The sequence below is a fragment of the Fukomys damarensis genome, unplaced genomic scaffold, assembly GCF_012274545.1.
Source record: "Fukomys damarensis isolate Sample0158 unplaced genomic scaffold, DMR_v1.0_HiC HiC_scaffold_19, whole genome shotgun sequence".
NCBI classification, from domain to species: Eukaryota; Metazoa; Chordata; class Mammalia; order Rodentia; family Bathyergidae; genus Fukomys; species Fukomys damarensis.
The window spans coordinates 8,306,837-8,320,798 of NW_022900931.1; the positions used below are offsets into that span (position 1 = coordinate 8,306,837).

General features: G+C 55.0%; 1 protein-coding gene across 3 annotated transcripts in view; it reads right to left on the reverse strand.

The window, feature by feature from the left end:
• Syngr1 (synaptogyrin 1) overlaps positions 1 to 13,956 on the reverse strand; it is a 17,436-nt gene extending 3,480 nt beyond the window's left edge. For all 3 annotated transcript variants that reach the window (XM_010612727.1, XM_010612709.1, XM_010612718.1), the window contains exon 1: positions 13,845 to 13,956. In XM_010612727.1, the coding sequence (XP_010611029.1) occupies positions 13,845 to 13,943 (99 nt within the window). In that variant the 5' untranslated portion in view covers positions 13,944 to 13,956. The remainder of the gene's footprint in view (positions 1 to 13,844) is intronic.
• Between the last annotated feature and the right edge of the window lie 6 nt (positions 13,957 to 13,962).

Genomic DNA, 13,962 nt, shown 5'->3' on the forward strand with positions numbered 1-13,962 from the left:
AAAAAAAAAAAAAAAAAAAAAAAAAAGTCACAGTAGTCACAATCCTGCAGGCTCATTCAGATCTTCCCCCTGCGACAGGAGTCCCTGAGCCAAGGGACACATGCTCAAGAAATGTCAGCCCTGTGACAAGCTGGAGGTGGAGGCAGGAAGAGACAGCTATAGCCCATATCTACCCATCTTCACTTTCCATTTTCTCTACTAAAATTAGGATGAGCCGGGTACGCTTTCCACCACAGTGGCCACCCAGGAGGACTGCGGGTGCGGGGAGAGGACGTGAGCAGCGCCGTCAGCGTCATTTCCTAACCTTATCTACTGCCGATGTCTAGACAGTCACGTGCCACTGTGATGCTCTGGTCAGCGATGGACAGCGATGATGGTGGACCCATGAGACTGGCGTGTTGCCCTGGTTTGTGTGAGCAACTCTGACATCTGCATAGTGACAGAGTGGCCTATGGCGTGCTCAGGCTGTGTTCCCACTGCTAAGCAATGCACGACTATACTTGACCCAGATTTTATCTTGTCCAGGACATATGAGTGCAGTACTAATGCATATAAAACAAACAGATCTACATTTCATGGGAAGACTGATGAACATCTTTCTTGAAAGGAGGGCAAATTTTGGAACCAAAGTTTGGAGACTACTGGTTCAGGACACTGAGTCCAAAAGGAGGATTTGGACCCAAATGGGCACCAGGAAAAATGGAGAAAGAAATTGTGGCTCCTCCACTCAAAGATTATTATTCAGCCATAAAAAAAGAATGGAGAAGGCCAGGGATTTAACTCAGCGGTTCCGCCGCCTGCCTTGCAAGCGCAAGGACCCAAGTTCGATCCCCGGTACCAAAAAAAAAGAATGGAGCACTGATACAGGAAGACGGACGCCAGACCAAGTGAAAGGAAACCCTGCAGTAGAAGGCAGGCACAAAGTGCTGGGGTGGCGCTCCAGTCCAGCGTGTGCCTAGCATGTACGAGGAGCTTGGTTTGGCCCTAGCACCTCAAAAAGAAGCCAGACAAAAGAGATCATGGGCTGTGTAGTTGCTTATCTGTGCTGTGTTCATGGGTGGCCAAAATAGAGAGAAAGCAGGCTAGTGGGTAGGGGGGTGGGGGGTGGGAGCAATCGCCCGAAGAGCACAGGCTGTTTTTATGCTGACGAAAGGGTCTCAGCCACAGAAAGGAGGTGGCTGCACGGCACTGTGAATGCACTAAACACTGTTGAATTACAAACTTCCGAAAGGTGACTTGTATAGCAGGCAAAGTTGGCCACAACTTAATAAAAGGGGAAGAGGGTTCTGAGGTTGCATCCTGGACTAGCCAGGGAGCATTTCTGCAGGCTCTGCACCCTCCCCTCAGCCCACAGAGCCAGGAAGGCAATTTGTAGGGTTCCCAGTGGACACTGAAGGGAACGGAGACTCAGAGTAAATGTGACTCTGATGTTGACAGCACAGCCTAGGCTGGAGCCAGGTCTCCTTTCCACTGGCCAAACTGACGCTCCGCCTCAGGTCAAGAGAGGGTGGCACAGCCAGAGATGCAGGACCAGCATTGCCAAAGACGGGAGCGCAGCACAAGTGTGACCAATTGAGACTCAAGTCCAGTCTGGTGCTCAGGGGCACGGGAGGGGAGTGACACAAAGCCAGGACTTGAGAGTCACTGTCAAAGGGACTTCATACTCAGGCAGGCCAGACAGGCTCTGGACACCGGCAGGCAGAGGCCGCCCCTGCACCTGCCTGGGCCAACCACCATTCAGCCCCTGTGCACTGCGAATTTGAACTTGGGGAATCACGAGTCCCAAGTTCCTACCAGAAAACTGCCAGGTCAGGTTTCGAGGCCCAGTCCATGCCACTAGATGCCACCAAACCAGCACAATAGAAAAGGCTTTTTTTTAAAATAAATTTTATTTTGTCCCATCCTCCCTTAAAAATGAAGCTGCACATGGCTCTCCTCAGAGGAGAATTAATCTAAATGTGTGTGATAAACCCAGGGCCTCATACACACCATGCACATGTTCCACCCTGAGCTCTAGCCCAGCCAAGAGGCCTGCCTAGTAGGAGCTTCATTAGGGGCCTCTCCTTTTCCAGAGGCCCCAGAAAAGAAGGATCAATACCAGAAGGCCGCTCCTGAGCAACACTTCCAAACAGTCACCTGCTCCTGGACTGAGAGGTGGGAGCAAGAGGGGATCCCTTCCCAAAGCAAGTTCGAGGCCAGCCTGGACTGCACGGTGAGACCTTGTCTCAAAACAAAAACAAAAACAAAACAGAAGATTGGGCCCTCTTGGGAGACAAAGCAGAAAGTCCTTGGAGAGGCCAGGAGGAAAGTGCCAGAGATGGTGTGTCCCCAGGAGGGTGAGGAGCAAGGTCACCACATCCCAAGGGACTGCGCAGGCCACACACTCTCGGTAGCACCAGCAGATGCCGGCTGTGGTCTCTCACCCCTGGCCACAGGAGTCTCGGTGCCCAGCACTGTGCCAGGAGAAGCACAGAGGCTAGCCGGGTTCCTGATGCCCTCCTGTGGAGTCTGTTCAGGTGACCTGGGTGTGTGATTTAACCTCCTGATCCCTGGCTGCCACACTGGTCAGGGGAGGTGACAGCATGGGAGCTGGTGCCACCCTGAGGCTCTAGGGAGGCCTTGCAAGGCAAGGGACACAGGGGGACCCTGCTGAGCCAGCAGAGGGGGCAGTGGTAAGCAGGGAGGGAGCCAGCCCTGCTTGGCTAGGGGAGGTGAGTTCTGGCTCAGGAACCAAAGCATGATGCCTAGAGGTGGGAAGAGGCCTCACATGGTGGGTGGGGAGGTGGGTGGTGGAGCAATGACAGGGACAGGGCCATGGGACTGGGGTGAGGACTGTGGCTTTAGTGTACAGAAGTCAAGAGGAAACAGGCTGGATGGCCCCCAGGGCCTCTGACACAGTGGCCTTTGAGCAGATGCTCAGCTACAGTGAGGAACAAGTACAAAGGCCCTGGGGTGCAATAAGCTCAGTGCGTTGAGAAGCAGACAGAGGCCAGTGTGGCTGGAGCAGAGGGAGTGAGGGGGTGACACCTAGGAAGTGAGGTTGCTGAGGGAGGCAGAAGCTGGTTTCCAGGGCCGTGAAGGTCAGGGTGAGTTCAGGAGCGCAGCATACTTTAGAGCAACCAGTTGAATGGCCTGATCTGACTTAGGTATGGACAGAATCACCCAAGCAGCCCGGAAAGAAGACCCCCAGGAACTCCAACAGTGTCCAGGCCACGAAGGTGAGGACTTGGGACTGGCACAGGCAGCAGGGATGGGAAGAAGGCGGGGGGGATGTTGAGCATCTGCCGAAGACACAGCCCCAGAATCTGCCAAAAGGTCCCAAATGAGGGGAGGAGTGAGGAGCAGGCAGCGTCGGGGTTCGATGGGAAAGGGGCCTGGGTGTGCTCCTGAAGACCTCACATCCCAGGTAGCCTGAGCATCTACAGATGAAGAAACTGTCTCAGGAGGGACAGGACATCTCCAAGCACACACTCAGGTCCCTGCATCTCCCTAGGCCCCAACAGGACTTGACCTGCTTTGTCTTTACTGAGCGGTTGTCTCCCCACCCTGACCAGGAGCTCCCCATGCACAGGACATAGCCTTTCCACCCCACCAGGCCGATGTTCCTCCTCCTGTCTCATGACCGTGTCCAGGACCCGCCTGGTCACGCAGCTGTCAGGGTGGATGCAGCATGTGACCCCAAGTCTCTGAATACAGTGTGGGTTCCCTGGGCCAGGCGGCCTCCCTGAGAGACTTGTGAAGGCCGGATCTGCAGGGACAGTGAAGGACATGCAGAGTGGCACAAGGAGACATTAGAGAACTGGAAATCAAACCAGAAGGAAATTCCACCCTGGCTGGGGGAAATCCTCAGATCAAGTGGCCCTGCCTCAGGCAGGAGCAGGTGCACAGAGGCTAGGGAAGCAGGGAGGCCGAGGGTGACAGTGTGGAGGACTGGAGGCTGCAGGGGAAGGACAGGCACAGGAAAAGCCACCTTCCCTGAGCTAAAGGAAATGGGAGAAAATGAACCAGGCAAACAGGCCAGGTCTCTGCCACAGTTTCCACCCTCTCCAAACCCAGCCTTGAGCGTTTTTAGAAACAGTTTCCAGATGGTGCTTAGAAAAACAAATCAGAAGAAAGGAAGCTCAGAGTTACAGACGTTCAGGATCTTGGGATGCTAGGTTCAGAGGTACAGAGAATCAGAGAGCCCAGTACTGAGCTCTCCAAGGTCCCTGCCCTACTCAGCACCCCAACCCCCAGAGTGGAAGAGTGGCACAGCCACAGAGGCCAGAAACTATGCTGTCTGCGCCTCCATATTGTTCCCATCTTTCTTTATTTCTTCCTCCCTCCCTCCCTTCCTTCCTTTTCTTTTTCTTTTTTTGTACAGGGGATTGAACGTGCACTGAGCTACATCCCCAGACTTTTCCTTTTTTTTTTTTTTGAGACAGGGTCTTGATAAATGGCCCAGGCTGGGTTATCATCCTGCCTCAGCCTCCTGAGTAGCTGGGATTACAGTCATGGGCCACCACATCCAGCTTTGTTCCCACCTTTTTCATCTGTCAGACGTGCACAAACATCCCTGTCACTCCTGTAGACTGTGTTGGGATGCGGTGACCCCCAGCCACCTTCCCTGCCCACCTCCCCACTCCAACCTTCCTGGTGGGACTTATTTACAGGTCTGCCTCCCTCACAAGACCCCGAGGCAGTCCACAGTCCCCTGGGCCAATGCTGATGGGCCGTCCCATATGAAACCATTCCATCAGTCCTCTAACCCACGGAGGGAAAAATGAATCTGCCTGCATCCCCACAGAGCAGTCTGAAACTTTGGGAGGCGAGGCCTGGAGAAGCCCCCATTACCTATTCCAGATGCCCAGAGTCCTGTCTGCACCCACGAGGGACCAGACAGCAGATAGAGCCAGCGGGGCTGTGCCTGGGGCTCAGTGCAGGGCATCACAGAGGTCACTGTTCCACCAGGAACTTCCCAGAGGCCTAGCTGTCAACGTCCTAGACAAACGCTGGGTTTCCCAGATGAGCTGTGGAGAGCTGACACTTGGAGCCTGGACAGCACTGTCTATGTGGCCCTGCAGATCTGTCCCCAAGCCAGGGGGCCTGCTCAACAGCTCCCCGGCCACCTCTCCGGACTCCCTGCCTGTCTCTAGTGGTCCCTGGGCAGCCAGTGCCTCCTGGCTAAGGATAAGGTCTGTGTCCCTAGGGGGGAGCCTGCTCTCTGCTGCAGCCCCTCCTGGCTTCCTGGTGCCCTCAAGCCGCCCCTCACCCATGCACCAGCTCGTGTCCTGCTGCCCAACCACCGTCCAGTCTGGTGTGGGGCTGGCACTTCAGCCTCCCTGTATGACTCTGAACCACTCCATGTCCCCACCAGCCCCGGCCACTGTCACATTCTTCTCGCAATGACAGTATTCTGTGTAATCTCATAGCAGCCAGCCTCCTCAAACCTTAGTCACAGCATGTCCTCCCCTGCTGGAACCTCTCATATTGGGGCTCAGCCACCTCCGACGTGAAAACCCCCTCCTGACTGCAAACCCCATTCCTCTGCCTTCCCCTTAAATGGCACCATGCTCCCCTCCATCCTTCCCAGGCTCATCCTGCCCCAGGGCCTTTGCACTTGGCGGCCACTCTGCCAGGGATGCCTAACTTCCCTGGGTCTTCCCTTGGCCGGCTTCTCAGCACCCACATCTCAATCAGAAAGATGCCACATCAGAGAACCCCGGACCAGAGTCCCAGAGCTAAGATACTGCCCGATACCAGTCGACTTCTGTGACAACACCCTTATATAATTTCTTCTTTCCTAGACCCTGAGGGAAGGTCAGGTCAGGAAGGGCCTGGAGGGCACTGAAAGCAAGTCTGACAGGACTGGGACGAAGCATTCCTTCTTCGGCTCCCTGGCGTGTGCCTCTGCTTGCACACCTCTGACACAGGGAGCTCACTTCCTGCAAGGGGCTGCAGTGTTCTCTGTGGAGCAGAGTCCCACCTCCCTGCCAGGTCCTGCTGCAGTCCTGATCCTGATGAGAGACCCCGACCCAGGTCACGTGAGGGGCAGGGGGAAGCCTGTGTGGGGTACCTGAGGCCACAGGCAGCCACTAGGCATCTGAGGAGCTTGCTCTCCTCTCCTCCCTGCAGCCCAGAAGTGGTGGTGGTGGGGATTAGGCAGTAATCTGCCCCAGGCTGCCCCACAGTGCCAGTGTAGGGGTGGGGTGGACTTGGCTGGGTAGGGACATGGCCAGAGACCTGTCCAGCCAGCCCTGAGATGTGCCCAAGACTGTCTCCTTCCTTACCCTCCTGTGGCTAGGAAAGCATGAGGCCCTGGAGCCTCATTTGAAAGGGGAAACTGAGGCCCAGAGGAGCTCACTTGACTTCCCACATCTCCTGCTTGGTGAGAGACACACTCAATCCCTGTCCCCAAAACTTCTGACACCCCAGGCCCTGCTGCCTCTGCCCTTTCCAAAGCTAAGAGTAGGGGAGGGAATGACATCACCACCTGGCAAAAGAGTTGCTAATGCCAACCATATGCTGCCCAAGCAGCATTAGGGAACGAACCCTGGGTCTTCACACTGAGTTACATCCCTCGTCCTTTTTTTTTATATTTATTTTTGTATTTTGAGACAGGATTTCCCTAAGTGCTATTGGCTGAGTTTGAACTTGTGATCCTCTTGCCTCAGCCTCCTAGAGTGCTGGGATTACAGCAGGCCTGCAGCACTACATCCAGCTGCTGGATCCATTTTACCGATGGAGCAACTGAGGCTCTGTAGGGCCACCAGGCTAGGAAACTCAGGGCTGACACTGTTCCTTCTCTCTGCTCAGGAGAGGCTGGGCCCTGTGCAGCACCGGGGGTAACACTGATGTAACAGAGGCAGTCCCTGCCCTCCAGCGCTTGTCGCCTGACCAGAGTTCTTGCCAATGCCTTGCTGTGCCTCCTTATCCTCCCCAGCCTGGCTGCCTTTGGTCTTCTCAACGCTATACTATGTAGTCCAGGATGGCTCAAACTCATGGCAATCCTCCTGCCTCAGCCTCCTGAGTGCTGGGATTACAGTGTGCCACCACACCCACACACTCCATATTTTAACTGGATCTGGGCCATAACAACCCTCCCCAGCCAAAACCAACACCCGGCAGGCACTCAGCGCATTCATGGGCCAGTGCATCCACGTCTTGCGCTCGCTGGCTCCAAGACAGAACACTACACGCCCTCACTGTCTGCTGCGGAGAGAGCTGTTAACACATCTGCAGTGAAGGTCACAGGATGGAGAGGAGGGGAGGCAGCCTGCTGTGGAAAGCGAGGGAAGGCAGGAGGAGCCCTGGGGATAGTGACATACACAACTGCTGTGAGGACCAGAGGACTGGAGGGACAGCGTCTTCCTAGGTGGGGAAAATGCCTATTTGTCACGAGGGGAAAGAGCCAGGCCTGGGGGTGAGAGTGAGGCTGAGGCTGAGGCTGGAAGAGGGGAGGGAAGAGCAGAGCACGGAGCTGGGGAGAGGCACAGTATCCAGCAGCCTGGCTGCCAAAAAGGGGGATGGCTTAGAACTGACCACCAGGGGCCCAGGATGGTGAGGACACAGGGAATGACACTAGGGATGCTGGGGACTCAAAGGCCCAGAGCTAAGGAGCACAGGAGTCTGCATCAGTGTGGGAGCCTAAGGATGGCGTTGACAGTGGCTGAGGCAGGTGAGGACCCGGCTGTGGGAGAGGGGAGGCCAGGGTGTGCAAAGGCCATGGAAGTAGGCACAACAGTGGCCAGGACCGAAGTCAGGGGCAGTGCTGGACAAAGGCGACTGAGGCCCAGGTACAGTGCTATCTCAGGCGAGAGGACAGTGGCCTGGCTACTCAAAGCCCCAGCAAAGGCAGGGTGTGGTGGAAACCTGTCCCCCTGAGCAGTGATGGACAGCAGGGAAGGGGACAGGCCAGATTACAGTGCAGCTCACACAGAGGCCACAGACCTTAGGACATTCGGGGCTCTGAAGACTTAGGACACAGGTTGTGTTCTCCTCACTGTGACTGAGCTACCTGGGGAGCCCCACCTTTTAGTGGTGCCTGCATGGTTGCAGCCTGGGTCTGGCAGCTTGGAACTGTCCCTGCCAAAAAGCTGGCCCCCTGTCCCCGAAGGCCCCTTTTCCTCTGGCTCCTGCCTGCCCAACAGAGGGGAGTGAGCACAACTCCATCCCTGTAAGAGAAAGCATCCCTTCCCCAGGGACTCCAGGAGGCTTCCAGTGACATTCTGCTCTGCTTGTGTACACGGTCCTGGGGGCCCTTCTGCTGCAGCCCCCAGAGAGGATGGGGTGGAGTTTTGTTGTCATTTTGCAGTACAGGGATTGAACAAAGGGACTTCATGCTGAGCTACATCTTCAACCTGTTTTATTTTTCATTTGAAGCAGGGTTTCACTAAATTCCCCAGGTGGGACTTGACTTGCAGTCCGCCTGCCTCAGCCTCCAAGAGTACAGGGATTATAGGAGTGCATCACCATGCTTGGCCTGGTGGTGATTCTTGACAATGCTTTCTTTTCAGTACCGGGGATCGAACTTGGGACCTTGCACTTGCGAGGCAGACAGCGGAAGCACTGAGCTAAATCCCGGCCCTGACACTATTTCTTTAAATAGAAAAATTCAAAAGCCCCCACCTGGAGTCACTGGGAAAACAAGTGGGGTTCCCTGAGGGTGGGAACGTTGGGCACCACCAGCCCAATCCAGCTGTGCCTTTCCCTGACAGACGGGGAGTGAGACCCAGATGGCACTGGCACATTACTTGAGCCACACAGGCAGGCGGGGCCGCAGAGGGCTGCCACAAGGTACTCACCGAGACCTGCTCCCCACACCCTGCTCGCCTCCCCTCCCACTGGACAGCTGGTTCTTCCGGTCTGGATGCCAAGCCTGAGTCCTCCAACCGCCCTGCCATCTGCCTCTCCCTCCCTCTCGCCCCTCCTCCGGGCTTCTCCTCCTCTCCTGCCCCCGCCCCCAGTCTTTCTTTCTCTCCCAGGCTCAGGCTGGCCTAGAGCTCTGCTCAGCAGGTCATGCAGCCTCCCCATATATCTGGGGACTTCCTTCCTCAGGCAGCGGCCACAGCACCAGCAGTCCTAGACACTTGCCAGCCTCCTGAGCCTCAACTTCCAGCTAGAGTGGGGACCACAGAACCTGTGACAAAGACTTGGCCACTGCCAGCCAGGCATCCAACCCCATGTCACAGATGAGGAAACTGAGGCTGGGAGGGGTTTCCAAGTTCCTCCACAAAGGTCTTGCTTTTGATGCTAAATCCCAGGCTCTCTCATGCTCCCCAAGCCCCCTGCTGCCCCTCACCTGCGGAAATGCCCAAGACACCTTCCTGAAACTCACAGGCCAACACCTCCTGCAGGCCTCTTGGCAGCTGACCCTGTCCCAGGCAAGAGGGAAGAGTGGACAGATGGCTCCCGCAGGCAGGGAGGCCAGAAGGTTCCAAGATGGTCAGTGATAGGGCCGGGGATTTAGCTCAGTGGTTTTGCCGTCTGCCTTGCAAGTGCAAAGGCCTGAGTTTGAGATGGTCAGTGACAAATGCCAAATGGGACAACTACAGGCCTTTGGCCAGGACACCTGCCCAGGGCCCTGTCAAGCTCTACAAGGTGGACACAGGAGCCTGGCAGACAAGGTTCCATAAGGAACTGACAGTCTCAGGCCTTGGGCTGGTAGCAGCTACCTCTCCAGGCTGAGCCTTGCTTCTGTCATCTGTAAGATGAGGGCAAGGATTCATGCCCCCTTCACAGAACCCTTAAGAGACCAACCCAGGAGATTGGGAATGCAGCTCAGTGCCGAGTGGGTACTTAACATGTGCAAGGCCTCAGCACCACAGTAATAAAGAGAAAATAATAGTAAATCCTAACAGTTAGTAAGCTGGGCATGGTGGCGGACGCCTGTATCCCAGCACTTGGGAGGCTGAGGTAGGATTGCTATGAGTTTGAGATCAGCAGCCTGGGCTACATAGTGAGTTCCAGGTTAGTCTCAACTATATAGTGAGATCTTGTCTTAAAAAAAAAAACAAAAAAAAAAAACTAACAGTGACAAAATTTCTAATATTTCATCATTTTATTTTGCCAAAATTGATTTTTTTGGAGTGGGTACCGGGGATCGAACTCAGGACCTTATGTTCGCAAGGCAGGTGGTGGAACTACTGAGCTAAATCCCCAGCCCCAACATGGATTTTTGAAAACCCTCTTATCAACCAGCACTGCTACTCTTTCCCCAAAGGTCATCAGTCCACAAAAGGAGAACAGAAACCCCAAATAAAAGGCGGTCCTTTACATTCAATCAGTGCACTCTTCTGTAACTTCATCAGCCCCTCTGGCTCCAGGTCAAGTGAATCACTACCAACAGGTCACAGTCGTGTAGTGGGTCAACAGCCAGCCTCCTGGTTCGGACGGGGAGACCAAGGAACAGGGGTGAGGAGGTGACACTAGCTGAAGGTCACAGCTGCTGCCTGGAGACAGAGGCAGGAGTGGAGGCCAATCTCCCAGCCCCCAGCCAACATTGCCTCATCTACCCCCAAAACATGGGTCACAGCAGCCAGTTCAGCCAGGGAAGCAGTGACACAGAGCTGGCATGGCCTCAGTCAAAGGACAAACTGGGCCTGGGAGGCCCTGCTTCTGCCAGCCAGGCCAATGGGCTCTGGGGCTCAGGGCCTGGAGTTAGGGGGTCCAGGTCTAGTTAGACCACGCAGCTTTTTGAAAAACAGAAAAAGATCTTTTTTGTAAAAATCTTACAAAGTCACAAGTTCATGTGCACATATCGCTGGGATCCCTCCAGGGCCCAGAGAGGATACCAATCCCAATGTGTCCAGGATTGAGGGGCTCATACAGGACTTTCAGTGCTAAAGCCAGGAAAGTTCCAGCAAACCACGGTGAATTAGTCACCCTACACCTGGAGTTCAGGCTTCATGAAGCTCATTGAGTGTGTGAGTGTGTGTGTATGTGTGTGTGTGTATGTGTGTGTGGTACTGGTGAATGGACCCAGAGCTTTTGCACTGAATGACAACCTCAGCATTTTTAAATTTTGGGGGACAGGGTCTCACTAAGTTACTGAGTTGTCCAGATTGGGCTCAAACTGTTTTTGTTCTGTTTTGCTTTGTTGGGGTTTTGTTGCTGTTGTTGTTGTTTTGCAGTACCAGGGATCAAACTCAGGACCTTGCACTTGCCAGGCAGGCACAGTGCCACTGAGCTAAATCCCTGGTCCTTGGGCTCAAACTTTTGATCCTCCTGCTCCAGCCTGCCAGAGTTCTGGGATTATGTGCATGTACCACCATGCGAGCTCCAAATGTTTAAACAAGACCTGAAGAGACATAGTACTGTATTAACTGCAGCCTTCCCTAGCTGATGGTATCACCTGTGATCCATCCCCAATTTTCTCCGTTATGATAAAATACATATAACATGAATTTTACCTTTCTGGTTTGTTTGCCTCACTCCCAGCCCCATCACCAGTTTGAAGGGCATAGCTCGGTGGAATTAAGCAGGTTCATGTTGTCAGACGAGTACTACATGTGATTTTTATATTTTCCAGTAATCAGCAGGTATTGCTTTAATGAAATTTTGTGAAAAGCTTATATGTTTTCATCTGTTTCCTAAGGTGTCAGGGAGTCTGCATTGGGTGTCTCTGTCCAGACCAAGGCCAAGGGCAGTGGCATGCAGGTGTGGGCAGGGCTGGGAGGGACGGGGACACGGGCATTGGCTGGGGCCAGCTCAACAGCCCTTCTGTCTTTTCTAATCATGAAATCTCAGGATTTGGAACTCTCCCTGCTTTGGGGACAGGAGTCCTGGGTTCTAATGCTTGTGTGACACTTTTATGCTCATTTACCCACAACCAGTTGTTTGGCCTCGGGAAGCCTCGGTTCCTTTACTGTAAGTTTGGGGACCTAAGTGGGGTCTGTGCACTCTGTTCCCTGCTTGCCATGTCCTCCATTCACCCTGATGTGCACAAGCATAGCCTCCCATCCTGCCAGGCCTAAAAGGACTCCCCCTGCTCCACACAGCTTCTCCCATTCCAGGCAGGGAGAATTGTCCTGACTCTCATGGCCTCTGCTTAGGGGCACCTGGCTCCCTGAGCAGCAGGGAGTGCCTGAGTCATGCCACCTTCCCTCAGGGCCTGGCAGACTCAATAAAGCTCTGCCAAATGAAGCCGTCACAGGCACCAGTGACCCAGGCAGACAACACCTACGCCTTCACACAACCCAGTGCCTTCACCCTCCCAGGTTGGAGGCTCCAGGCTGGCAAATCTGAGCAGTTACACAGCTAGGTCCCCTAACTGGTGCTCCAGGGACTCTAGGAGCTGGAAACTGTCACAGATAAACACATTTGGGGCCACAAGCCCTCATGCATGTGCCTGGGATGCAGAGACACAGACACCAACAAAACCAGGCTTTTCTGCCCTCAAAGCACTGCCCATCTGGTGGGCATTTAAACCTGGTAACCCTTCCTGCAGCCCCAGGAGGGGAATCTAACTTTTTTAGACAAAGAAAGTGTAACTCAAGCCAGGCATGGTGGCAGGCATGGTAGTACATGTCTGTAATCCCAGCACTGGGGGTGGGGGCATGCTGAGGCAGGAGGATTGCTGAGTTCAAGGCCAGCCTATACTACACAGTGAGACCCTGTCTCAAAACACAAAACAACAACAGAAAGACACCCCCCCCAGGAAAAAAAATGAAAAAAAGAAAAGAAAGATTAGTTTCTTTCTGCTCTGGGAGGTAAATACTCAAGCTTGCCTGGTGGATCCAATCACTCTGGCAGGCTGAGGCAGGAGGATAGAAAGTTTAAACCCATCCCGAGCAACTTAACATCTTAGCAAGAACCTGTCTTAAAATAGAAAATAAAAAACAAAAAAGTCTAGGGAAGGCCCTGAGTTGAATCCCCAGTGCTGAAAAACAGTACAAAAAGCACACCGAAAGCTGTGCCATCCAGCCACCAAGCTGGCTGCAGGTGTAGCTTCCTAGGCTTCCTGACAGTGTCTGTGCCCAGTGTCCCAGTCCAGACCCTTCCGCCGCAGGCCCACCAGGAACTGCCCAAGCCTTCAGAGACAGGATTCACCAGCCAACCCCAGGGAGCCCCAGCCCAGCAGGCTTTCTTTCCCAGATGCTGGCCCCTTCCTCTCTGCTCACTCTGTCCCAGCCGCGGACCAGGCTCGCACTGGATGCACTGGGCATCCTGCAGATCCTGACAGTGCCTTGAGGGCCTCTGTGCTTTGCCTCCCCAACACCGGCCCACAGCCATCCAGATCCCTGCTGGGGGAAGGGTTGTTCCGGATTCAGGAAATGTCGGAGGGGGGCCTCGGGAGGCTCCTCCCACCCTATATGTCAGGAAACTGAGGCACGACAGAAGAGGTGGCGCTCTCCACCTCAGAAAGGAATTATTCGCTCCCCGAGAACATTTCTTGGGTGGTTCCCAGACCAAGGTCACGCGACGCAGGAGATGCAGCTCCCGAGGAAGCCAGGTCGCCGGCTCCTGCACCTCTCTGCCACCTTTGGGCTCAACCACACAGACCAGATAGTCCGCGGCGTGAGGTGATCCACGCCCTGATCAGGCCCCCGCCACCTGAACCTGGGCTATGTCCCCACAGCCGCGCGCGACCGGAGCCGTTAGCTGCACAGTCGCCGCCTGGAGGTCACGGCGATGGAGGTGGGGGACGCGCGAATGGGGGTTCTCCCGGGAAACGGGGTGTCTGGGAGCCGGCCCTCTTCGCTGGGGTCCAGGAAAGAAGAGCGGCCCACGCAGGTCCGCGGACAGGGCACCTCCCCTCCGGCTGCTTCGCCCTTGAGGTCGGGGTGTCAGGGTGACAGGGTGTCCCGGTGTTGGGGCGCGCCGCTCTCGCCCACACCCCACCATGGCCGCCGGCCCGAGCTTACCCAAGACACGACACGCAAGATAGTGTGTGGCTGTCGGACCAGGGTATGGGGGTCGAAGGCGCCCCCGGCTTTGCCAGCTCCGTACGCACCCCCTTCCATCGTGGCTGCACCGCGCGGC